General features: G+C 43.6%; 1 protein-coding gene across 1 annotated transcript in view; it reads right to left on the bottom strand.

The window, feature by feature from the left end:
- Window positions 1–7,096: 7,096 nt before the first annotated feature.
- The window catches only part of LOC138765402 (hepatocyte nuclear factor 6-like), a 29,708-nt gene continuing 9,281 nt past the window's right edge, over window positions 7,097–27,523 (bottom strand). The window contains exons 2-3 of the mRNA XM_069942444.1: window positions 17,880–17,894; window positions 7,097–7,377 (exon numbers count right to left, since the gene is read on the bottom strand). Coding sequence (XP_069798545.1) covers window positions 7,097–7,377; window positions 17,880–17,894 — 296 coding nt within the window. The remainder of the gene's footprint in view (window positions 7,378–17,879; window positions 17,895–27,523) is intronic.

Here is a 27,523-nt window from a genome sequence, read left to right as displayed (position 1 = left end):
TTGCCCGGCCAAAGGCAAAGTTTGCAGAAAGTGTGGAGTTAAGGACCACTTTGCAAAGAAGTGCAAAAGCAAGTCCAATGCAGACCAGAAGAGGAAGAGTACAACTTCCAAAGGCAAAGCCTGGGGGAAAGGAAAGTATCCTGGAAAGAAAGATACCATTCGCCGGATAGACGGTGACGATGATGATACCCAGGAGGAACAGAGTTGTTACCAATTTACGTTGAATGAAGTACGTCATGAGAAGGTCCCAGTGATCATTGGTGGAGTGACAGTGCAGGTCATTGTAGACTCAGGCAGTGACAGTAATGTCATTGATCGACATTTATGGGAGAAGTTGAAAAGGAAAAAGATCATCTGTACCTCAAAGAAGTGTTCCAAGAAACTGTATCCATACACAGCAACCAAGCCATTGCAGACCATTGGATGTTTTACTGCAACTGTTGAAGCTGGAGATAAGTACACCGAAGCAGAGTTTATGGTTATAGAAGAGAGGGGAGAACCATTGCTGAGTAGAAGCACAGCGCAAGACCTGGCAATACTTCATATTGGAGCTTGTGTCAATTCAATTCAGTCATACGAGGATATGAAGCAAGAATTTCCCGCAGTCTTTCAAGGAGTAGGAAAGCTGAAAGGTCGACAATTGAAGCTAGCGGTAGATGAAACGGTCAAACCCAAGACACAACCAATGCGCCAAACTCCGTTTGGACTTCGTGGGAAAGTCGAAGACAAAATTAAAGAATTGATCGAACAAGACATTATTGAACCGGTAGAACATTCGACACAATGAGTCAGTCCCGTAGTGATTGTGCCCAAACCAATGGGTGACATAAGACTATGTGTTGACATGAGAATGGCCAATGAAGCTATAATTAGAGAACGACACCCTATACCAACAGTGGAGGAAATACTTCAAGAACTAACTACCAGCAAGGTATTCTCAAAAATTGATCTGAAATGGGGCTATCATCAATCAGAGCTGGATCCAGGTTCCCGAGATGTAACTACATTTGTGACTCACTGTGGATTGTATCGTTACAAGAGACTATCATTTGGAATTAATGCAGCTTCGGAGATCTACCAGTATGAAATCCATCGAGTGATTCAAGGCATTCCTGGAGTTGCCAACATTTCTGATGACATCATAGTCCATGCACCAACGAAAGAAGAGCATGACAAATGGTTGAGGCGAGTACTATCTAGACTACAGGAGGCAGGCCTTACCGTGAATGGAAACAAGTGCCAGTTCGGTGTGTCAGAAATGGACTTCATGGGACACAGACTTACACGGGAAGGACTAAACCCTGCAGAGGCCAAGGTGAAAGCTATCGCAGAGGCACGTGCACCTCAGAACGCAACAGAGGTGAGGATTTTCCTGGGATTGGTCAATTTTTGTGCAAAGTTCATTCCTAATTTCGCTACAGTGGCAGAACCACTAAGGAAACTAACCAGGAAAGGTGTACCATTTCATTTTGGATCTGAGCAGAAGAAAGCGTTCACAGCGCTGAAGCAAAGCCTGACAGATGCAAAAACTCTTGGATATTACGATCCGGCGGCATCAACCAAAGTCATAGCGGATGCCAGCCCAGTTGGTTTAGGAGCCGTGTTGGTCCAGATGCATGATGGAGGACCAAGAATCATTGCCTATGCCAGCAGATCGTTATCAGATGTGGAAAGAAGATACTCTCAGACAGAGAAAGAAGCACTTGGACTTGTATGGGCCTGTGAGAGGTTCCATGCATATTTATACGGCATTGAATTTGAACTCATCACAGATCATAAGCCATTAGAGGTGATCTATGCACCTAGATCCAAACCATGTGCCAGAATAGAAAGATGGGTACTCAGACTACAACCCTACAAATATAAAGTAATCCACATTGCAGGGAAAACAAACATTGCAGATCCGCTGTCCAGATTGGTGAAGGATGGTGGTCCACAATCCAAGTCAGAATTGGGAACAGAAACAGAGAGTTTTGTACGCTTCGTAGCTATTCAGTCGACACCAAAAGCTGTGACTACAAAGGAAGTCGAGAGAGAATCCGAACGTGATCCAGAACTCAGGGAAGTAAGAGAATGCATACAGAGTGGACAATGGGACAAGTGTACTCACAAGGCTTACATTCCCATTAGAGACGAACTTTGTTGCATCGGACAGTGTGTATTAAGAGGTTGCAGATTGGTGATACCACAAAGATTGAGACCGAAGATCATATCCTTAGCGCATGAAGGACACCTAGGTATTGTTGGTACCAAGCAAAACCTCAGGACCAAGGTATGGTGGCCAGGTTGTGATAAAGATGCAGAGAAATTTGTTAAAACTTGTCATGGATGTCAAATCACAAGTAGGAGTAATCCGCCAGAACCGATCCAGAGTACGCAACTCCTAACAGGACCATGGATCGACGTAGCTGTTGATTTTCTTGGACCTTTACCGACGGGTGAATCAATTATGGTAGTGATAGATTACTACAGTAGATACTATGAGTACATGGTCTTGAAGTCCACAACCACTGAAAAAACAATACAAGCATTAGCAGAGATATTCGCAAGATATGGATTACCTGTTACATTATACTCTGACAATGGTCCACAATTCATTTCAGAGACATTTGCGGAATACATGAGGACCACAGGTATCCACCATCATAAAGTAACTCCGAAATGGTCGCAAGCCAACAGAGAAGTAGAGAGACAAAATCAGACCATTGAAAAACGGTTGAGGATTGCACACGCTGAAGGACAAAATTGGCAAGAAGCATTGCTATCTTATGTGGCTGTCTATCGAGCAACGCCTCATGCAACCACTGGAAAAAGTCCTGCAGAAGCATTTTTTGGGAGAAAAATCCGCACGAAAATGCCAGAAATAACGGAAATCCGAGACGACCAGGAGATAAGGGACCATGATGCTGAAAAGAAAGGTGCAGCAAGGCCGTACACAGATTCGAAACGTGGAGCCAAGTACTCAGACATCATGCCAGGAGATAATGTTCTAGTGAGGCATGAAACTAGTGGTAAGCTAGACACACCTTATTACCATCAACCCTATACTGTCGTATCCAGAAGTGGCAGTATGGTGACAGTCAAGTCTCCGACTGGAGTCCTGTATAAGAGAAATGTCTCAGGTGTAAAAAGGTACCAGTCCAGAGATACATCGAGCGAAGAGGTTGAAAGGCCAATACAAGATGCTGAAACTGAGAGACCTGATGATGTTCCAGAGGCAGTTACCAGCACTCCTGAAGAAGTGACTAGAGCGCCAGAAACACCCGAAGCCATGGCGAGTAGTATTTCCGACGCTGAGAGTGAACAACTGAGAAGCGAAGACAATATAGCAGGCAGGCCGAAACGAAACCGGAAAGTGCCCAAATGATACGAAGACTTTGTGCTATAGTTTTAATAAGAACTTTGGGACAGTATTCAATCTTATATCATAAAGTGCATGTATGAGTGCTGTAGGAAGTAAATTTTATGTATTACCATTAGTTACGATGTTTGTATGTTTCCGAGGGATATTGGTAAGTGAAGGTAAAGTTTATTTCTGATTAAAGGAGGGATGTCATGATAATGAATATGTATGAGATGTACCGGAAGTCACGTGGTATGAGAGGGAGATAAGAGCACAAGCAGGAGAACAAAGGAAACTGGAAAGTGAATAAAGACCCTGAGAAATTTACCTGATAAAACTTGTGTTTAATGTTTTATTAACTTCACAATTCGGGCCACAAATGTGACAGAGAGGAGGGAGGAAGGGGTAGTGGGGGGGAGGAGAGGAGAGAGGAAGGGGCAGTGGGGGGGAGGAGAGTTGGGAGGAAGGGCCAGTGGGAGGGGAGGAGAGAAGGAAGGCAGGGGAGGAGGGAGGGTGAGGAGAGAGGGGAGAGTGGAAGGGGAAAGGGGAGGAGAGGAAGGAGGAAGCAGGAGAGGAGGGAGGGAGGGGAAGGGGCAGGGGAGTACATGCCAACTGGAGTGGGAAGCTGGAGGAAAGGAGACTGAGGTTTAGGGAGAGGTGGGTGGGGGGGGAAGGTTAATGGAAACTGGAGGAGTTGATGTTGATGCATTCTGGTTGGAGGGTGCGCAGATGGAATACGAGGTTCCTCCAATTTGCGAGTGGTCTCATGTTGGCAGTGAACAGACATATGAGGGTGGGATTGGCCACCAAGAGGTCCCCTTTAGTGCAGACAGTGGACAGATGGAAGTTGCTCCACGAAACGATCTCCCGGTCTGTGTCATATCTCCAAGTTCTAGAGCCCCAGCTAAGTGTAGCAGTTAACATGATGCTATTGCAACGCCAGAGAACTGGGGTCTGAATCCTATGCTCTCTGTTTGGAGCTTGTACGCTCTTCCCATGTCTCCAGTGGGTTTCCTTTACCCTCCAAAAACATATGGGTTGGAGGTTAATTTGGAAGTAATTGGGCAGCACAGAGTTCAATGGCTGGAATTGTCTTCCACTGGGCTGTAAAGTAGTGTGAAGTGATGCATTGTAGGAGATGCATATTGAAGATGGAATACGTGGTCAATGCCAGGTTTCTTAACAGTGTGGAGGGTCCGAGAGATCTTGGGCTCCAAGTTACACAAGTTGAAAAGGTGGATGATACAAAGTAGGGGGAGTTGTGGATAGTGAGGAGGGTTTTCGTGGACTGAAGAAGGATTTGGACTGTTTGGAAAGGTGGGCTGAAAGGTGGCAGATGGAGTTTAATGTAGATAAGTGTGAGGTGCTTCATTTTGGGTAGAATAACCAAAACAGAATGTCGCAATGAAGGGGAGGGCATTGAGGAATGTAGAGGAACAGAGAGATCTTGGAATAATGGTTCATCTTCTTTGAAGGTGGATTCCTATGTAGATAGGGTGGTGAAGAAGGCTTTTGGTATGCTGGCCTTTATAAATCATAGCATAAAATATAGGAGCTAGGAGGTGATATTGAGACTGTTTAAGGCATTAGGTGAGGCCAAGTTTAGAGTACTGTGTGCAGTTCTGGTCCCCAAATTATAGGAAAGATATAAATAAGGTAGAGAGGGTGCAAAAGATGTTTACAAAAAATGCTGCCTGGATTACAGTATCTAGAATACGGAGAAAGATTGAGTAGACTGGGTCTTTATTCATTGGAGCATAGAAGGTTGAGGGGGGGGGGGGGATTTGATAGAGGTATTTAAAATTATGAAGGGAATAGAATAGATGTGAATAGGCTCTTTCCCCTGAGGGTAGGGGAGATTGGAACGAGGGATCATGTTAAGGGTTAGGGGGCAAAACTTTAGGAGTAATGTAAGAGGAAGCTTCTTCACTCAAAGAGTAGTGACTGAGTGGAATGAACCTCCGGAAGAGGTGTTTGCAGCAGGATCAAATCTAAGAGGTTAGATGTTAGGGGGTTGGAGGGTTATGGGCAAGGGAGTGGGTAGGTGAAATTAGTGGAGTTAACGTAAATCAGTGCGGACTAGAAGGGTCGAGATGGCCTGTTTCCATACTGTAAATTGTTAAATGGTTAAGAAGGCCTATGCTGTGTTGGACATTGAGTTCAAGAGCTGTGAGGTGACGTTGCCGCTCGACAAAATTCTACTGGGACCACACTTTGGAGTGAAACACGAAAGCCTGCAGACGCTGTGACTGCAGTAAAAACACACACAGTGAATAATGGAGGAACTCGGCCAGTCTCGCAGCGTCCACAGGAGGTAAAGGTGGATGCGTTCAGTTCTGGTCGCCTCGTTACAGGAAGGACGCGGGTGCTCTGGGGAGGGTGCGGGGGAGATGTACCAGGACATTGCCTGGATTGGAGAACGGGAGGCTGAGCTGGGACCTTTCTCCTTGGAGCGAAGGAGGATGAGAGGAGACTGAATAGGGGTCCACGAGATTATGAGAGGCGAGGTCGGCCAGCGCCTGTTTCCCGGGACAATAATTACAAATCCGGGAGGACATCTGTGCAAGGTGAGGGAAGGTAAGTTTAGGGGAGACGTCTTTTTTTTAAACACAGTGTGTGCCCGAAATGCTGAAACAGGCACGTGGACGCAAGAAATAGAGTTCTGGGTATGAGGGAGGGAGGGGTTAGATGGATGGTGGTGTAGATTTATGTGGGTCAGCACAGCTTGGACAGAAGGGCCTGAGAGGTACTGCTCTGCGTTCCGGGGACACTGGAAAAATGTCAATCGGAACTAGCAACAGGACGTCGCACTGGATTCCCAGATTCCTGGAAAGAGGAGTGGACCTCTACTGGAAATTTCATTTGAAGGTAGGGGGAAGGAATAGTTGGGTCGAGGGTGGGCTGAGAGAAGCCTCAGATCGAGAGGGCCTGCAGGAAATGGACCTCCCCCCCCCCCCGTTGAGGCTGTATTCCTCAGGAGGACGAGGGGTGACCTCACAGAGGCCGACAGCATCAGGAGAGGGATAGATCGGGTGAACGCCCGGAGTCAGGGAATCGGGAACTAGAGGTTTAAGTGGGGGGGGTGGGGGGGAGAGATTTAATAGAAACCTGAGGGTTACCTGTTTTACTCAGAGGGTGGTGTGTGTGTGTGGAACGGGCTGCCGGAGGTGGTGTTGCAAAGCACAAGAAAGATTTGGACGTATACATGAATAGGACGGGGTTTAGAGCAGCCATTCTCAAGCACATTTAAGTAAAAACCTTGATTTCTTTTCACCTCGTCTGTAGGAGAGAAGAAATCAAAACCTGACTGCTTCTCGGGGAAAGGGGGCCCGTGATCAAAAATGGAAGGTGGGGGGGGGGTGCAAAGCCAAAAAAAAAAGGTTGAGAATGGTTGGTTTAGAGGGATATGGGGCCGAACGCAGACAGGTGGGACCAGTGTGGGTGGGACATTTAGGCAAGTTGGGCCGAAGGGGCTGTTTCCGTGCTGTCTGGCTCGGTCCGGACGGAAGAGAGCGGTTCAGTGTTGAAGCGTTTCCGCCCCCCGCTGACCGATCACTGAAGAGCCAGCCCCATTGGCCTACGTTTGGCCCACACCACTCAACACAGTCCACAGGCGGCAACGAACGACCTTGTGGACGACCCTCCCCTCCCTGTCACTTGTGAGCCACGAGGAAGGCGGAAAGGGGCGTGTGGCTTTGAAGACTTTGCTGTCCTCCTGTCCGCCTCTCCCACCCACCCCGCTTGTCCCAAGGCTCAGGAGTGGCCTCCTCCGGTAGGACCTCGCGCTCCCCCCTCCTCCGACCACTTGTCCGAGCTTCGCCGTCGAGAGTTCATGAAGAAGTTGGCCACGGTGGCGATCTCCAGCCCCAGCTGGCGTGCGATGGTCACCTGGAGCTCCCTGTTGGGGCGAGGGTTCTCCCTGAAGATGGCGAGGAGTGTACGACGCTGCACGTCTGTGAAGATCAGCCGGTGTTTCTTTGGCAGGCGTTCCTGGTCGCCCCTGGACATGTGTTCCTCTTCTTTCCGCCTGCAGGCTGTGGCGAGAAGGGAGGAGGGGGTGAACTATAGAGTCCTTGAACAAGACAGCAGAGAAACAGGCCCTGCTATTCTGCTTAGTCCTGAGCCAAGACCATATCCCTCCCATCCACGTACAGATCTACAACCTGGTGACAGGCCCTTCCAGCCCACAAGCTCATGCTGCCCAACTGATCTGCCACCCCTGGTCTGTTTTGAACAGGAAACACAGGGAGAACTTACAAACTCCTGACAGCACCAGATTCGAACTGGGTCTGTTGTGGTAAACGTACCGACCCAAATCTTTCTCAAATAACAAAATCGAGTCCGCATTCACCAATTCCACTTGTTCCTCACTTCCTGCGCGAAGACGTTCCCCCCTAAACTTCTCCCCTTTCACCCTTAACCCGTGTCCGCTCGTTCCCGTCTCACCCAACGAGCTCTGCTTGTGCGTCCCCTCCTCATCATTTTGCGCACAAGGTTGGTGAGGGTGGGTTACGGACGCAGGGCAGGGGGAGGGGACTTCGAACAGGCCCACCCCTGCCAGGGCCCTCTTCTGCGGGAGGGCCACAGCTCAACCTGAGAGCAGATGATGCGAAGGTTGGAAGTGCCATGGATGGTGTCGTGATGGAAGGTTGTCGGAGATCACAGGTCAGTGAGTTTGCTGGAGGTGTTGTGGATCGCAAGACAAATGAACAGAAGTAGGCCAATCGGCCCATCTAATTCACCCTGAGCTAAACCGTTCTTCCATCCAAATTCTAGCCTTTTCCCCATATCCCTTAATACCCTGACTAATTGGATACCTATCAATCTCCCCCAATGATCGGGCCTCCACAGCTGCACGTGGCAACAAATGCCACAAATCCACGACCCTCTGGCTAAAGAAATTTCTCCTTCGTTTTAAATGGGTACTTTCTAATTATAAGACCGTGCCCTCTTGTCCTGGATTCACCCACCAAGGGAAACATTTGAATCGACTCTGTCCGATCGTTTCAGCATTGGAAATATTTCAGTGAGATCCCATCTGATTCTTCTGTACGCCAATAATGGTGTTCTGAATGGTGAAAGGTAACCGGAGCCCCCGGGGGAAAGCCCACGCAGAGAGAACGTACAAACTCCTTACAGACACCGTGGAATTCCAACCCCGGTCCTGATCACTGGCGCTGTAAAGGCGTTGCACTGACTGCCCTGCCAAACGTGCCGCCCCAATTAGAACTCAAATGGTCACATGGAAATACTTCCACCTTCTACCGAGTCACACTCTCTCAGCCTGACTTTTCTTCGATTTTGCAAGACCCGACAGAGCTTTGTCTTATGGTCACTCCCTAACAACTTATCCCCACAGCAACCCTGGCCTCACCCTTTGCGAGCTATTTCCTTTGTTCTACCCATCCCTCTGCCACCTTCACCACAACTTGAAACAAACTGTATTGTTTTTTTTTAATGTTTAACTCTCCCAATCCAAAAGTTGAGGCTTTACAAGGTGCTGGTGAGACGTCACTTGGAGAATTGTGAGCAGTTTTGGGCTCCTTCTTTAAGAAAGGATGTGCTGATGTTGGAGAGGGTTCAGAGAAGGTTCACAAGGATGACTGCAGGAACAGAAAGCTTATCATATGAAGAGTGTTTAAAAGGCCTCAGCCTGCTAGGATTTAGGAGAGCGAGGTGGGGTGAGGGGGGGGGGGGGATCTCATTGAAACAGTTTGAACATTGAAAGGCATGGACAGAATAGTTGTTCCCCCACAGTAGAAGAGTCGAGGACAAGACGACGCAACTTCAGGATTGGTGGGTGTTCATTTTGACATATGGCACCTTATTGGCTCATGAACCCATGCTGCCCAATTACACCCAAATTGACCTACAATCCCCCCCCCCCCAACCCCGGTACATTTTTGGGAGGAAACTGGAGCACCCAGAGGAAACCATGCAGACACAGGGAGAATGTGTGGCTGAAGAGACAGCGGGAGCACTGGAGGCAAATCCACGGACACTCAGTGGCTCTGGAGGGTAGGGGGGGACCTCTCCTTTGCTTCTCTTTCTCTGACTGTAAGGGCGGCTGGGCAATTAGATCTGATGGCAAATCTTTGTCTGCCTTACGGTGGATTAAAGGTAATTTTGTGGGTTTTTTTTGTTTTATTACCTGACAATAAAAGAATCTGTAAGGTTCTATGTTCCTGTACTCTGAGATCCCTCTGCCCCACAACTTGAAGCTTCATAACAATGGGACAGCCATGAACAGAAAAGACCTGCAGTGAGGTGGTCAACAGGCAGGAGAAAGCTGGCCACTTCTCCTCTCAATTCAGCCCCTTTCCTTGCCATCATAACTGATCTGCCTCAGGCCTCAGCTGGGTCTGGAGCAGAGTCGATGAGATTGCAAGATATCAAAGCAGAAGTCTGTCCCGCCATTCTAATCATAGGCTGGTCCATCCCCCACTCATCATCTTTCTCCCCATAATGCTCGATGCCCTGACTGATCTAATACCTGACAATCTCTGCCTTAAATACACCCAATTACCTCGCTTCCACAGCTGCCTGTGACTACAAGTTTCACAGACTCACAACTCTCTGATGAAAGAGATTTTTCTGCATCTCTGTTTTAATTGATGCCCTTTTATCCTGAAGTTCTGCCCTGGATTCCCTTCCCATGTGGGAACATCCTGGCTACATCTACTCTGTCCAAGTCTTTCAGCATTCAAAATGCCTCAAGAAGGTCCGCCCTCAACCTTCGAGTCCAGTCCAAGAGCCGCCAATCATTCCTGATAAACTAACCCTACCATTCCTGGTCTCATTCTAGTAAATCTTCTTCAAACCCTCCCCAACGCCAGCACATCTTTACTCAAATGCGGTGGCCAAACCTATACTCAGTCTCCACGTGTGGGCTCATCAGTGCTTTACAGAAACTTCACATCCCTGCTCTTGTATCCCATCCCTCTAGAAATGAACGTCAACACTGCATTCGCCTTGGGAGGAGTCACGTGATGGAGTAGTGGCCGGTCAGGGAACACCAGCCCTCTCCGGAAAAGTTTAAAAAAAACACTGAAAACACAAAGGCACAAACACAAAAATTAAAATAAAGTGATAGTAAAGGTGGGAAGAAAATGGCAGCGAAGAAAGAAAAGTCGAAAGCAATGGGAAGAAGAGAAGAAGAAAAGACATCGGAAGAAGAAGGTGAAGGCCTTACCTGTCCGAGGAGGCCTGCTGTGGAGAGAGAAGCCCGCTCCCTCAAGTCAGTCGAAGTCCCGAGCTCGGGACTACAAAAACACTGACGGGAGGGGGAACCAGCTGAGGAGTCGATCTCCACAGCTGAGAATGATAGCCACAGCACAACAACAAGAAGAGAACATAGAAAACAACAAGAACAAGAAAGAAGAGAGTAAAAAGAAATCAAGGAAACAACAGATGACCAACCCAGAGGAAGAAGAAGAACACAGAGAAATGAAAGAAGAAGTGAAAGGCAAGACAATGGATATTTTTTTTTAAAGAATATATGGAATCAGTAAAAGAATGGCAATCACAAGAATTTAGTGAAATAAAAAGAAGAATTAAAAGTACAGAAGAAAAAATGAATAGATTAGAGATGGTCATGTCAGATATAGGAAAAAGAGTGGACAAGGTGGAAGAACAAGAAACAGCTGTAGAAATGGAAATAGAGGAGTAAAAGAGAAATTAGAAGAATCTAATAAAGAAGTTAAAGAGACACAAGAGCTGTTAACTCAGAAGATAGATATAATGGAAAATTATAATAGAAGAATTTTAGTAAAATTCTTAAGATATACAACAAGAGAAAATATATTGGAGAAAGCAATGAAGAAAATAAGAGAAGACAAAAAGCCACTGGAATACAAAGGTCAAAAAAAATTTTTCTATCCAGACATAAGTTTTGAACTTCTGAAGAAGAGAAAGGAGTTTAATACAGCAAAAGCGATCTTATGGAAAAAAGGATATAAATTTATGCTAAAGTACCCAGCGGTACTTAAAATAGTTATTCCAGGGCAGCAAAACAGGCTATTCTCGGATCCGGAGGAAGCACGAAAATTTGCAGAACAACTACAAAATAGACAGAGAGATGAAGACATGTAACGAGAGCAAAAATGACCACGAACTATATGTATGTGTGTATATGGGTATATATATAAATATATATATATGTGTGTGTGTGTGTGTATGTGTATGTGTATGTATATATGTGTGTACATGAGTGTATGCATATTTAAAGGAAAATATATAGAGTATAGATAAGAATTAATAAGGGAAATAAAGGGAAGAGAGGAAGTAAGGAGGGAATTAAGAGAGTGACCTTTGTTGTATATGAAAATTAAAGTCTTTTCTGGGGGGGCTGGGTGGGGAGGAGTTACGGTCACTGCGAAATCAGTTGATGCTTGCGAGTGAATTCACAAATCCAAATGGAGAGGGGAGTTGTGGTTGCCCGACAAGGGATAAAGGGCAACTCAGGAAGGGGAGGGGATAGTGGGGTTAAAGAAATTTTAGATAGGAGAATAAGGGAAATGTTTGATGTTTTAGAAATGTTGTCTTATAAAGTGTTCAAAACAAGAAAGCAGAAATGGATGAGAAGGAAAGGTGATGATGAGGAAACGGAAAGGAAAGATAAACAAAGTATGAAATGGCTATGTTGAACTATATGACTTTAAATATTAACGGAATACATAACCAAATCAAAAGGAAGAAACTGCTAAATTTACTGATAAAAGAAAAAATTGATATAGCATTCATGCAAGAAACACACTTAACTGAAATGGAGCACAAGAAATTAAAGAGAGATTGGGTAGGACATGTAACAGCAGCATCATATAATTCAAAAGCTAGAGGAGTAGCTATATTAATCAGTAAAAATGTACCAAATAAAATAGAAGAGGAAATAATAGATCCAGCAGGGAGATATGTAATGATAAAATGTCAGATATATTCGGAGTTTTGGAATTTACTCAATGTATATTCACCTAACGAAGAAGATCAAAAATTTATGCAAGATATTTTTTGAAGATAGCAGACACGCAAGGGAACATGCTAATAGGAGGGGATTTCAACCTTGATTTGGATTCAAACATGGATAAGACTGGGAAAAAAATTAACAGAAAGAACAAAGTAACCAAATTTATAATTAAATCGATGCAAGAAATGTAACTTTTGGATATATGGAGGAAACAATACCCAAAGGAAAAGGAATATTCTTATTATTCGGGTAGACACAAAACATACTCAAGGATAGACCTATTCGGAGGAGTCACATGATGGAGTAGTGGCCGGACGGTGAACTCCAGCCCTCTCCAGAAAAGTCGGGAAAAACAAAGGAAAACACAAAGGCACAGAAATAAAAGTTACAGAAAAGTGAGTATAAAGGTGGAAAGAAGATGGCGACAAAAAAAGAAAAATCGAAAGCAACGGTAAGAAGAGAGGAAGAGAAGACAAAGGAGGAAAAAGGTGAATGCCTTACCTGTCCGAAGAGGCCCGCTGCAGAGAGAGAAACCCGCTCCCTCAGGTTGGTAAATAATGGACTACAAAAATGGCTCGCTGAGCCGAGTAAAAGTGCGCAACCGCGCATGAAAAAAAACACACCGACGGGAGGGGGGACCAGCTGGGGAGTCGATCTCCACAGCCGGCAACGACAGCTGCAGAACACCTGCAGCAAGAAGAGAACACAGAAGACAATGGAAACAAGAAAGAAGAGAAGGAAAGGGCAACAAAGAAACAACAGATGGCCAACCCAGAGGAAGAAGAAGAGGAAGAGTACAGTGAAATAGAAGAAGAAAAGAAAGGCAAGATAAAGAAGGTACTTTTTCTTATTAAAGGATACATGGAGTCATTTAAAGAATGGCAAACACAGGAATTTAATGATTTAAGAAAAAGAATAAACAACACAGAAGAGAAAATGAATAAAATAGAGATGACCTTAACAGAAATGGGAAAGAAAATGGACAAGATGGAAGAGCGGGCAGTAGCAGCAGAAATGGAGGTAGAAGACTTAAAAAAGAAATTGGAGGAATCTAATAAAAAACTAAAGAGACACAAGAACTACTAGCTCAAAAAATAGATACAATGGAAAATTATAACAGAAGAAATAACATAAAGATAGTGGGCCTTAAGGAAGATGAAGAAGGCAAGAATATGAGGGAGTTTATAAAAGAGTGGATCCCTAAGACCCTAGGATGTCCAGAACTACAGCAAGAAATGGAAATAGAAAGGGCACATAGAGTATTGGCCTCTAAACCACAACCACAACAAAAACCAAGATCTATTGTAGTAAAATTCCTAAGATATACTACAAGAGAAAAGGTACTGGAGAAGACAATGGAAAAAGTAAGAGAGGGCAACAAACCACTGGAGTATAAAGGGCAAAAAATCTTCATTTATCCAGATATAAGTTTTGAACTCCTAAAGAAGAGAAAAGAGTTCAATACAGCAAAGGCGATTTTATGGAAGAAAGGGTATAAATTTATACTAAAGCATCCAGCGGTATTGAAAATATTTATTCCAGGACAACAAAACAGACTATTCTCGGATCCAGAAGAAGCACGAAAATTTGCAGAACAATTACAAAAATAGACTGAGGGAGGAAGACGGGTAATGAGAGTAAAAATGATCACGATTGATATGTATGTGGGTAAAGACAAAAATAGACTGAGGGATGAAGACGGGTAATGAGAGTAAAAATGATCACGATTGATATGTATGCGGGTAAAGAGGTATAAGAGTGAATAGAGACAATGTGCATACGTGAATGTATCTGTACTTAGAGGAAAATATAGATAGTATAGACAAGAATTAATAAGGGAAGGTAATGGAATAGAGAGAATAAGGAGGGAATTAAAAGAGTGACCTTTGTGACATATGAAAAGTGAAATCTTTTCTGGGGGGGCGGGGTGGGGGGAAATAGCGGTCACTGCAAAATCGGTTGACGCTTGCGAGTGGATTCGCAAATCCAAATGGAGAGGGGAGATGTGGTTGTCCGACAAGGGATAAAGGACAACTCAGGAGGGGAAGGGGAGATTGGGGATAAAGAAGATAGAAATAGGAGAATAAGGAAAATGTTGGATGTTGTAGGAATGTTGTCTTATAAAGAGTTGAAAATAAGAAAACAGAAATGGAAAAGGAGGAAAGGTAATGATGGAAAAACGGAAAGAGAAGATTAACAAAATATAAAAGGGCTACGCTGAACTATATGACTTTAAATATTAATGGAATACATAACCAAATTAAAAGGAAGAAACTACTAAATTTAAATGAATAAATGTATTCCATTAGAAAAAATAACATATAGGTTAAGAAATAATATTGAAATATTCGAACAAGTATGGGAGCCTTACATTAAATACAATAGCGAAAACCTACCGGGGACAAACATTACCTAAGTTGATGGAAGGAGAAGGAAAGAAAAGAATGGACTCAGTAGAATTTCTGGTGTATTTTTGTTGAATGACAACATTGTCTGACTGGCTTAATGCAACCTAGATTGTATACCTAAAATGGATGAGAGGGGGGGGGTGGGGGGGTGGCTTGGGAGGAGGGAGGGGGGGGGAGAAAAAGTCACTGTATATGTGTGAAAAAGAAATAGTGTATATCATGGCTAATGTGATTTATGGAGTGAAAAATAAAAAATTTAAAAAAAAAGGATAGACCTATTCCTGTTATCAGCTCGCATGCAAGACAGAGTGAGAAAAACAGAATATAAAGCTAGAATATTATCGGACCACTCACCCCTGATATTGACAATAGAGTTAGAGGACATCCCTCCAAGAATGTATAGATGGAGATTAAACTCCATGCTACTTAAAAGGCAGGATTTTAGAGAATTCATTGAACGACAAATTAAAATGTACTTTGAAATAAATACGGAATCAGTAAAATATAAGTTTATACTATGGGACGTAATGAAAGCGTTCATCAGAGGGCAAATAATAAGTTATGTAACCAAGATGAAGAAGGACTACAATTAGGAAACAGAGCAGTTGGAAAGGGAAATAGCAAATATAGAAAAAGAATTAGCAATGAAGGAAGACACAACTAAAAGAAGAGAATTGGCAGATAAAAAAATAAAATATGAAACACTACAAATATATCAGGTGGATAAGAAAATAACAAAGACAAAACAGAAATATTATGAACTAGGAGAAAAACGCACAAAATTCTAGCATGGCAGCTTAAGACAGAACAAACTAAGAGAATGGTATTGGCATCAAGGAATAAAGACAAGCAAATCACATATAATCCAACGGAGATTAATGAAAACTTCAGAGAATTCTACGAACAATTATACCAAATTTAAAACGAAGGGAAAGAAGACAAAATAGATGAATTTCTAACTAAAATTGAAGTACCAAAATTACAAATAGAGGAACAAAATAAATTAACAGAACCATTTGAAATAGTAGAAATACAAGAGATAATAAAAAAAACTACCGAATAATAAAACACCAGGAGAGGATGGATTCCCAATAGAATTCTATAAAACATTTAAAGATTTATTAATTCCTCCCCTCCTGGAAGTAATCAACCAGATTGACAAAACACAAAGCTTACCAGATTCATGCAAAACAGCAATAATTACAGTAATACCAAAGACAGGGAAAGATCCACTCGCACCAGTGTCATATAGACCAATATCTTTACTTAACACAGATTATAAGATAATAGCTAAACTATTAGCAAACAGATTAGCCGACTATATACCAAAAATAGTAAATCTAGACCAAACTGGATTTATTAAAAAAAGACGAACAACAGACAATATTTGTAAATTTATTAACTTAATTCATGCAGTAAAAGGAAATAAAGTTCCAACGGTAGCGGTGGCTTTAGACGCAGAGAAGACCTTTGACAGAGTAGAATGGAATTATTTATTCAAAGTACTACAAAAATTCAGCTTACCAGAGAAATATATTAATTGGATTAAAGCATTATATAAGGGGCCATTGGCGAAAGTGACAGTAAATGGATATATATCAAAACAATTTAACTTAAGCAGATCAACAAGGCAGGGATACCCACTATCACCCTTATTGTTCGCGTTAGCCATAGAACCACTAGCAGAACTGATAAGAACAGAAAATAAAAAAAAGGGATAAAAATAGAAGACAAGGAATATAAAATCAGTTTATTTGCAGATGATGTTATAGTATACTTAACAGAACCAGAAATATCAATAAAAGAATTACATAAGAAATTGAAGGAATATGGAGAAGTGTCGGGATACAAGATTAACGCAAATAAAAGTGAAGCAATGCCAATGAATAATGCGGATTTCTCAAAATTTAAGAAAGAATCACCATTCAGATGGCAAATGCAAGCAATGCGATACCTAGGTATACAAATAAATAGAAACCTCGGCCATCTATATAAACTCAATTATTATCCACTAATGAAAAAATTACAGGACGACTTAGAGCATTGAAAAGACTTACCACTAACACTAATAGGAAGGATAAACTGTATTAAAATGAACATTTTCTAAAGGATACAATACCTATTTCAGGCATTGCCAATACACTTGATGGAGAAATACTTCAAGGAGTTAAAGAAAATAATAAGGAATTTTTTATGGAAAGTGTGGAAACCGAGGATAGTGCTAGATAAATTAACAGAATGGTATAAACAAGGAGGCTTACAACTGCCAAACTTTAAAAATTATTATAGAGCCGCACAATTAAGATACCTATCAGATTTTTATCAAACAAGGGAAAAGCCAGATTGGACTAGATTAGAACTAGATAAAATAGGAGAGAAGATACCCGGACATATATTATATAAATGGGATGAAAAATTGGTACAACGTAGGAATTCTCCAGTATTACATCATCTGCTCAATATTTGGAAGAAGATTCATGTAGAAAGGAATAAAACAAATTACCAACTACCAAAATTAATACTGACGCAAAATCAGCTAATCCCTTTTACAATAGATAACCTTTCCTTTAGAGAATGGGAGAAAAAAGGGATCAAAAGAATAGAAAATTGTTTTTCAGGAAATAAATTTTTATCCTTTGAACAAATGAAGGATAAATATAATATAACTCACGATACAGTGTTGGCATACTACCAACTGAAATCCTACTTGAACGACAAATTTGGAAGCAATCTGAGGTTACCAGAGGGAAGTAATTTTGAATATGTGATTACAGACACAATGATAATCAAAAAATTTATAACAAACATGTATATTAAACTACAAGAAAAGGAGAATGAGGAAACAAATGGTAAAACTAAACAAAAATCGAACAAGATCTAAACAAAGATAAAGAAGGAAACATGGGAGAAGTTATGCTCAGGAACTATGAGAAATACAATAAATACGAGGTTACGTGTGATACAATATAACTGGATACACAGGCTATATATTACACCTCAAAAGTTAAATAAATGGGACCCAACAGTATCTGACAGATGTTTTTGCTGTAAAAAGGAAATGGGAACAACAATTCATGCAATCTGGACATGTGAGAAAGTGAAAAAATTTTGGGAAGATCTAAACCAGATATTAATTAAAATCACAAAAAGCAATATACCAAAAAACCCAGAGATCTTCCTCCTAAGTAACATAAAAAACAAAGAATTTGGACTTGATTTGGATGGTGCACAAAAAAGATTTGTTAGGATAGCCCTAGCTGTAGCAAAAAAATGTATTATGTCAGCCTGGAAATTAGAGGATAACTTGAGAATACAACAATGGTATATAGAAATGAATAAATGTATTCCATTAGAAAAAATAACATATAATTTAAGAAATAATATTACAATATTTGAACAAATATGGGAGCCATACATGAAAGATAATAGAGAAAACCTATCGGGGACATCTACCACCTAAAATGACAGAAGGAGAAGGGAATGAAAAGAATTGACTCAGTGGAATTTCTTGTTTGTTTTTATTGAGTGACAACATTGTTTGACGGGTTTAATGTATCTTAGATTCTGTACTTTAAATGAATGGGAGGGGAGGTAGGGAAGGTGGGATGGGAAGAGGGAGGGGGGAGAAAATGACACTGTATATATTTGAAAAGGAAAATGTATGTATTTTGATCAATGTGGTTTATAGTGTGAAAAATTAAAAGATTTAAAAAATACACTGCATTTGCCTTCATCACCACTGACTCAACCTAGAGGTTCACCTCCAGTGTATCCTGCATGAGGACCCCCACCCCTCCCAATTTAGAATTGTCTCCCCATCTAAGGAATCATCTGCCTGTCAATTCCTTCCCCCAAAGTCCACGACCATCCACATCCCAACGTTATATTTCACCTGCCACCTCTTTGCCCCCATTCTAACGGAGGCAGGAAAGTCATTTCCACTGGTAGGTGAGGCAGGGGCCAACAGACACGGCTGCAAGATTCCGGAGAGTAGGTTTGAGAATCAGAATCAGGTTTGCCATGAAATCTGTTGTTTCGTGGAAGCAATATTGTGCAGAACGAGGTGCAAAATTACTATAAATTACAATTCAGTAAACACAAGATTTAAAAAAAGAATCAGTGCCAAAAAATAGAAAATGTGAGGTAATGCCCTCGGGTTCATTGTCCATTCAGAAATCTGATGGCAGTCAAGTTTATTGCCATCTAATTGTACAAGTGCAACCCGATGAAACAGCGTTCTCCGTTCCTCGGAGCAAAACACGCAGACACAAAACCAGACATAACACACGTATAGACTAAAAACTCATACAGGGCCTTCCCATCATTTTTGGGACAAAGACACTTTTTTTTCATTTATTTGTCCCTGTGCTCCACAGTTTTAAATTTGTAATCAAACAATTCACCACGTGATTAAAGTGCACATTCCCGATTTCATTCAAGGTTATTTGGTTTGACCATGTAGAAGTTACAGCTCTTTTTATACATAATCCCCTCATTTCAGGGACCCTAATGTTTGAGAAATTTGGCTTCATTGTTTGTGAGAACTCGGGGATGTTTAATGGCTTCATTGGTGCAGTTATTGGAGAGCTGGGCTTGCTGCTAAACTTTTGATTGCCTTTGGAGTTTATAGTTACCATTTTTCAACACGAGGACCAGAGTTGAGCCAAGGAAATTCAAAGAATCCCATTTATGAAGCTGAAAATCAGGAATAAAACAGTAAAGGACATCAGCCAAACCTCAGGACGACCCAGTTTGTAACATCATTGAGAAGAAAGAGCATCCTGATGAGCTCAGTCATCTAAAAGGGGCTGGTATTTAGAGGAAGACTCCACTGCTGACGACAGAAGAATTCTCATCGCACTGAAGAAAAATCCCCAAACACCCACCTGACAGACCAGAAACCCTCCTCGGGTGGCAGGCGTGGATGCGTCGGTGACAACTGTCCACGGAAGACGTCGCGAATGGGAACACAGGGTGCAAACCCTGCAAGATGGAAACTACGAGTTCGCCCCAGAAATAGGACGGCCAGGTATGGTTTGTCAAGAAGTAGCCGGCAGAATTCTGGAAAACGTCCTCATGGATGGACAAGACCAAGATGAACCCGTATCAAAGTGGGGAGACATAAAGGAGACCTGCCTAAGGTCCAAAGCAGACCACCCTTGCACTCATGCTGTGTCTCTCCCACCCTCTGTCCTAATGAGTTGGACTCAATTCTTGAAGTATGGACAACAACCTCTCTGCACCCTTTCAATCTTATTGATATCTTTCCTGTAGTCCAGTGACCAAAACTGCACTCAGTGCTCCAAACTTGGCCTCACCAGTGTCTTATACAATTTCACCATAACATCCCAACTCCTGTTCTCAGTACTTTGATTTATGAAGGCCCATGTGTCAAAAGCTCTCTTTACAACTCTATTTATATTTGGAAGGATGTGATCCCTCAAGGTTGGATGCTGCCAACGTGGAAAATAAATGTGTATAGCAAGGAATATCTTGATGACAAAGGCAATCCAGGCTGTTAATCAGTAGGGCAGTGCCAGCACTGTGAGAGATTGTGCGTGGTGAGTGCACAATGAAAGGTAGATTCCTGCAGCCATCCCTTTCTGGACCCTGACACCAGGCCCAGATCTAAAGCCCCTGACAACCTCCTTTCCCCACCCACCCCCCCTTGACATGGGTTACCTCACCCTAGAGCCCAGCCCTTCGAGCGTGACACCTCTCCCAGTCGGAGGGTCGGAGGCTGTCTGATGGAGATAACCCAGCATTACTCGGGGGGAGGAGAGAGGGTGCAGGCCACGAAGGAGGGCCCTGGGATGGAGGCCAAACACTGAATGATGTAATGTGTGTCCACCCTGGAGTGCAGGAAGATCCCATAGATGTAGCCTGAAGCAAACAGCTCGGGTCCCTGTCACTGAGCTGGTTATTAATGCATCTCCCATCTCGATCCAACAGAAATGGTGATCAGAGAGGTGATTCACCAAACATCACAGGTATGTGTGTGTGTGTTTATATCTGTCTGTATGTGTGTCTGATTCTGTGTGTGTTTGTGTCTGTTTGTATGTGTGTGTTTGTATCTGTGTGTGTCTGTGTCTGTGTGTATATGTGTGTGTGTGTCTGTGTGTTTGTGTCTCTGTGAGTGCGTTTGTGTGCGTGTGTGTAAGTGTGTGGTGTCTAGGTGTGTGTGCACATAGTGGGGGTGGGGGAGGGTTTGAATCCATGCAGCTGAACCTTGAGCCTGTGATCCAGACTGTCCAGTTTAGAGATAGGAGTCTGACACACCTTGATTAAAATGGAGGAAGTGGGATTGGCAGCTGTTGGTGAATTTAATGACTGAGGGTCAGACCCTTGGCAGAGAGCCCTGGTTTACCTCTTTCTGATGTACTTCTGAGTCAGTTCCTGGCTGGGCAGAGGGCAGAGGACATTCGCCAGTGGAAATAGACTTGGAGAGGCTGAAATGAGGAACAATGGCAGTTCGACCCACTGGGAGGTTCTCCCTGGGGGTAAAGGCCCTCAGCTGCACCCTCCCCCCCACCCCCATCCAAGTCCTGTTCCCACACCCTGGCTCTCTGTGCCAACCAGCTCTCCCATGGAGTCAGGCCACTCAGCCCCTGGGGCTTGCTCTGGGGATAGCAGGGGACCGCTCAGCCCCTGAGGCCTGTTCTGTGGGGATATCAGGAGGCCATTCAGCTCATAGAGCATGTCACATGGAGATAGCTTCAGGCCATTCATCGGTTTGTCTGTGCCATGGGGATGGTAGAATGCCCCTTGAGCATGCTCTCAGGATAGTAGAAGGCCATTCAACTACTGGTCTGTCACAAGGATAGCAGGAGGCCATTCAGCCCCTTGGGCCTGTTACATGGGGATAGCATTCGGCCATTCATCTGCGTGTCTATGTCGCGGGGATGGTGGAAGCTATTCAGCCCCTTGAGCACACTCTGGGGAAAGTAGAAAGCCATTCAGCCCCTTGGGCCTGGTACATTGGGATAGCAGCAGGCTATTCAATCTTATTAATATCTTCCCTATACACCAACTACATAAATGTACTAGGGAGTAGGTTAATGGGGTGGAAATGGATGGCACAGACTCAAAGGGCTGTATTGGTCAGTTACAGTGCTGAATGCCTAATTTATATTTAAAATTTTAATTTGAAAATGTATAAATTAAATGCCTGCTATATGCCAAGAAAGGAAATAAGAAATAATAAATCTAAAGGTATCTTTGGCTTGGCTTCGCGGACGAAGATTAATGGAGGGGTAATGTCCACGTCAGCTGCAGGCTCGTTTGTGGCTGACAAGTCCGATGCGGGACAGGCAGACACGTTTGCAGTGGTTGCAAGGGAAAATTGGTTGGTTGGGGATGGGTGTTGGGTTTTTCCTCCTTTGTCTTTTGTCAGTGAGGTGGGCTCTGCGGTTTTCTTCAAAGGAGGTTGCTGCCCGCCAAACTGTGAGGCGCCAAGATGCACGGTTTGAGGCGATATCATCCCACTGGCGGTGGTCAATGTGGCAGGCACCAAGAGATTTCTTTAGGCAGTCCTTGTACCTCTTCTTTGGTGCACCTCTGTCTCAGTGGCCAGTGGAGAGCTCACCATATAACATGATCTTGGGAAGGCAATGGTCCTCCATTCTGGAGATGTGACCTACCCAGCGCAGTTGGATCTTCAGCAGTGTGGATTCGATGCTGTTGGCCTCTGCCATCTCGAGTACTTCGATGTTGGTGATGAAGTTACTCCAATGAATGTTGAGGATGATTAGAATTTCAGGATCTAGAGGATTTGGGGTGGGAGTATGACTATATCGATATCCCATGTGATGGGCCAAATGGGCTGTTGTGGGACACAGATGAATCCATGGTGGGAAGTGGACAGAAATGTGGAGAGAATAAAATGGGTCCTTGATTGATTGGTCAGTGCAGATTCAATGGGCCAAATGGCCTTCTTCACTAAGCCAGGCAAAGGAAGGTGGGAGCAAATCTGGGGGATGGGGGTGGCTTTTGAGGAGAGAGGTGAAGTCCGATTTCAGATTTATTGCCAGTATATAAAAGACATCACGTACAACCCTGAGATACTTTTTTCCTGCGGGCTAGGCAGAATTACCACTAATTGGTAGTACAAAAAACTGTACACAATGTTCACGTGGAAACAAATAATGAAATGTAAGCAAACTGACTGCACAATACAGAGAGAAAAAAATCTATAAAGTGCAAAAGTTAGAGTTTGTTGTTGAGGAGTCTGACGGTGGAGGGGGAGCAGCTGTTCCTGAACCTGGTGGTGTGAGTCTTGTGGCACTGATACCTCTTTCCTGATGGCCTCAGTGGGAACAGAGCATGTGCTGGGTTGTGTGGGTCCTTGATGATCGCTGCTGCCCTCCAATGGAAGTGGTCCCCCTAGATGGTGGCCGTACATGGTAAATGGCAGGGCACAGAGGAGTGCGGTCGAGCAGAGGGATTTCAGCTTTTAAGAAAACTTTGGACAGGGACATGGATGAGAGGGGTATGGAGGAATGAGGTCCAGGTGCAGGTCAGCCGGAGCAGGTGTAATAATCATCTGGCTCGGACTAGATGGGCTGAAGGACCTGTTTCCATGCTGTCATGTTCTATGGTCCCTGCCCAGCTGTGGCAAGCAGGATTCTGGTGCATCTTTTACACTGCGAGAAGGTGCCGGGGTGGGGGGGTGCTGAGGGCTTCCTGACCATGTTGGGGATTCTAATTCAGAGCTCGAGCTTGTTTGGACTGGACTCTGCACGGCTGCGGTCGCTGGAGGTGAATCCATGGACACTCAGTGAGTCCAGGGAGATCTCTCCTTTGCTTCTCTTTCTCTGACTGTAAGAGGCACTTCAGGCAATTTCTGCTGATGGCGAATCTCATGGCCTCACAGCAGGTTGAAGCAGTTTCATGCAATATTACATTGTTCTTATTACAAATCAGTAAAGGAACCATGAATCCTGAATCTTGTATATGACAATAATCACCCATATTTCTTATCTCAAGTATATCCCAAACATTTTTTTAAGAATATGTCAAGTCAAATTTACTGTCATCTGATTGCACAAATACAACCTGATGAAAGACTGTTCCCCAGTCCCCGACGTAAAACATGCAGACACACACCCAGACATAATACACATACCAACAAACAGTACATACGCAGGACAAGCATTCATCTAGATAAATAAATAAATAAATAGATTTATATGATTTCGTGAATATGAGAGTCTCGTGGTCAGAGTGAGTGTTCCTTTGGTTGTGGCGGTGCTGGCTCTGATCCTCCTGTATCTCTTCCCCGACAGGAGCAGCTGCTGTGTATGAGTGTCCGCGACAGGTCACTGGCTAAGTGAACTCCGAGGAACTTGGTGCTCTCCACCACAGAGTTGTTGATGTGTAGTGGAGGGTGGTTGACCGTGGTCCTCCTGATTATCTCCTTTGTCCTGAGACTCAGGTTGATACTCTCGCGCCATTTCACGAGATTTCCCACCTCTTCTCCACCGTGCGGCTTATCATTGTTGTTGATGAGGCCAACGACTGCTCTGCTGTGAAGTCACTGGAGTTCAGCACCAATAGTGCAGGACAGCTCCTCCTGCTCCAGAATATTAACTGTTGTCCTCTTCAAGTCTACAAAGCTTTGTGAGTTGCAAATTAACCCGGCCCTACATCTCACGGAAACCACATTCCCAGCATTATTCTCCCAGTGCACTTAACAAGGAAGGGGATGCCAGGATCAAACACCCAGCAGGCCAAGTAAACATGTCAGGCCCAAGTCCTTCATCAAGGTCAAAAATGGTGAGGAGAGGAGCTGCCATCAGGAGGAGGTCCAGGAAGACGGGCACCCAGCTTCTTCCCCTCTACCATGAGTTTTCAGAATCAACAGTGAACCACAGGTGTCAGAAATAAAACTTCTCACACATGAGTCTCTTTAAAACTGATGACACGACAAGCTTTATTTACAAGTCTGCAGAGTTGGACTCAACTGGCTTCTCACCAGTTAAGCCCCGATACATACAGTGCATTGATTTTTATACCCTTGTTGTTTGCCCTTCCCCTTCTTATTAATACTGTTTTAATTGGTTAGTATTGCAAAAGCATTCTAAGTACAACTGCATTTTTAATTATCACGTTCGTTACGTACGCTGCGAACTCTACATACACTAAATTCTGTTTCTCACCCTTCTTATCAATCTTTTGTCTCCTGCATGTCTCTCACTATGACCATGAAAAGATATGTTTAAAAAAACATATCCAGCTGAACTTTTTGTCCTTGGCTGCTAGTAAGCTCCCTGTCCGTTCTGGCTTCCATTTTTATGATTAATCATCACATTTTAACTTAAGCCATTTTAACCTAAATTCTCTATCTCTAACAATCCAGTCTCCTGGTTCCACTTTGTGTAAAGAAAAGTCTAGAGGCGGTGTTTGTGCCAATAGTCCTCTCTTTCGTAAATCTGTAAGAGAGCGTGATAGTGCCTGTAAATAGTTCCTAACAAATATATCCCCTTCCCCCAAGGTGGGACACCCCTCAACTGTACTCCAGAAGGGAAGCCCAAACATCATTTCATAAGCGGACAACCCTACATCTTTTCGTGGGGCAGTACGAATTCTCAATAAAGCCAGGGGCAGACACTTTATCCAAGGCATTTTAGTTTCCACCATTAATTTTGTCAATTGCATTTTTAGGGTTCCATTCATACGTTCAACCCTCCCTGAGCTTTGTGGATGCCAAGGGGTATGCAATTTCCAAGAGACCTGTAATGCATTACAAATCAATTGCTGGATTTTTGAACAAAAATGTGGACCCCTGTCTGAGTCTATAGAATCCATTATACCATATCTGGGGATTATCTGCTCTAGGAGGAGGCGAGCTACTGTAGAGGCTGTAGCATTTACTGTTGGGAAGGCTTCCACCCATCGGGTAAAGTGATCTATTACCACCAACAGATACTTCCATCTTTGGACTTGAGGTAACTCTGTGAAGTCGATCTGGATACTTTGAAAAGGGCGTATGGCTAATGGTTGACCTCCCATGGTCCCTGTCCTCATTATCTTCTTATTAATTTTTGTGCATAGGTAACAATTTTGCACCTCCTGTTGGGCCAAGGTGTAGATTCCCTTACACACATATTCTCGAAGCACTGTGTCACATAAGGCTTGGGTGCCCCAGTGGCTCTGATGATGCAGGTGTTTTAAAATATTGCGAGTTATTTCTTTATTTAGAACCATTCTTCCATCTGGTGTCTTCCATGTTCCATCAGGCAACTGGCTTGCGCCCAACTGATCCATGTCCTTTTCTTCCTTAGCAGTGAAAATGGGAGCTTTCTTTATGCCTTGCCTTATTGGGATTAAAGTCAGCAAACGGACTTCTTGTTGCATGGCTGCTCTTTTGGCTTCTTCATCAGCCAGTCTGTTTCCAATTGCTGTCGGGTTATCTCCCCTTTGATGGCTTGGTATGTAGACCACTGCTATTTCCTGGGGTAATGTCAAGGCTTCTAAAGTCAGAGTAATCATCTGTTCGTGTGCCAATTCCTTTCCTCTTGATGTAATTAGACCACGCTCCTTCCAGATCTTACCAAAGGTATGCACTACCCCGTATGCGTATTTGGAATCAGTGTAAATCGTTCCAGTTTTCTCTGCCAGTATTCTGAGGGCTCTCTGCAAGGCATATAGTTCACAGGATTGTGCTGACCAGCTTCCGGGTAGTCTCGTGGATTCTACTACTTTCCAAGTATTTCCTTCTATTATAGCATACCCATTTCTTCTCATTCCGTCAACACATCTGGCGGAGCCGTCAATGTAGAATTCATATCCTTCTCCCAGCGGAGTATCGCAAAGGTCTTCTCGGGTCTTGGTCTGAAGATCTGTCAACTCGACACAGTCATGCTCCACCTCTCTCTCTGTTTCACTGCCGTATAAAAACTGAGCTGGGTTGCAGCTATTAATTTTTGCAAACTGTAAATCTTCTCCAACCATTAAAATGGTTTCATACTTTAATATGCGAGAATCAGTCAGCCATCGATGGGCAGTTTGTGTTAATAAAACACTCACAGAATGGGAGGTGTACACAGTCATCTTTCCTCCAAAAGTAAGTTTACGTGCTTCCTCTACCAACAGAGCAGCAGCCGCTACTCCCTGGATACACGTCGGCCATCCGCGAGACACTGGGTCCATCATTTTGGAAAGGAAAGCCACTGGGTGTCGCTGACCGCCTTTTTCCTGTGTTAAAACTCCCACAGCTGTTCCTTGGTTATGAGTGACAAATAGCTGGAAGGGCTGTTTTAAAGAGGGCAGAGTGAGTACCGGGGCTCGTGTCAGGCAATGCTTCAAGTCCTCAAACCATCCCTCCTCCTCCTGGGTCCATTTCAATGGATATTCATTTTCATTTGTCAGCTTTTCATACATAAACTTCACCAACGCTGAGTAGTCCTCTATCCATAACCTACAGTAACCTAAGAGTCCCAGGAATTGTCTTATTTCCTTCTTATTACGGGGTAACGGCATTCTAGTGATTCCCGCAATCCGTTCAGGGGTAATCCGTTTCTGTCCTTTACTTATCTGGTGTCCCAGATATACCACAGTTCTCTCAATGAACTGTAACTTGTTCCTGGACACCCGTTGACCTTTTTTCCCCAGATAATTCAAGAGTCTAATTGTATCTCCCCTCATTTCTTGTTCCTTGGGTCCTGATAATAGTAAATCGTCCACATACTGCATTAGTTGGGAATCATCAGATTGTGGATAGTCCACCAGGATTTGTTCTAGCATTTGTCCAAACAGGTTCGGAGATTCAGTGAACCCTTGGGGCAATACGGTCCACCGAAACTGTCTCCG

This window comes from Narcine bancroftii, chromosome 5 (genome assembly GCF_036971445.1).
Source record: "Narcine bancroftii isolate sNarBan1 chromosome 5, sNarBan1.hap1, whole genome shotgun sequence".
Lineage (NCBI taxonomy): Eukaryota > Metazoa > Chordata > Chondrichthyes > Torpediniformes > Narcinidae > Narcine > Narcine bancroftii.
The sequence above is the reverse complement of the archived record's forward strand: the minus strand, read 5'-3'. Positions and strand labels throughout refer to the sequence as shown.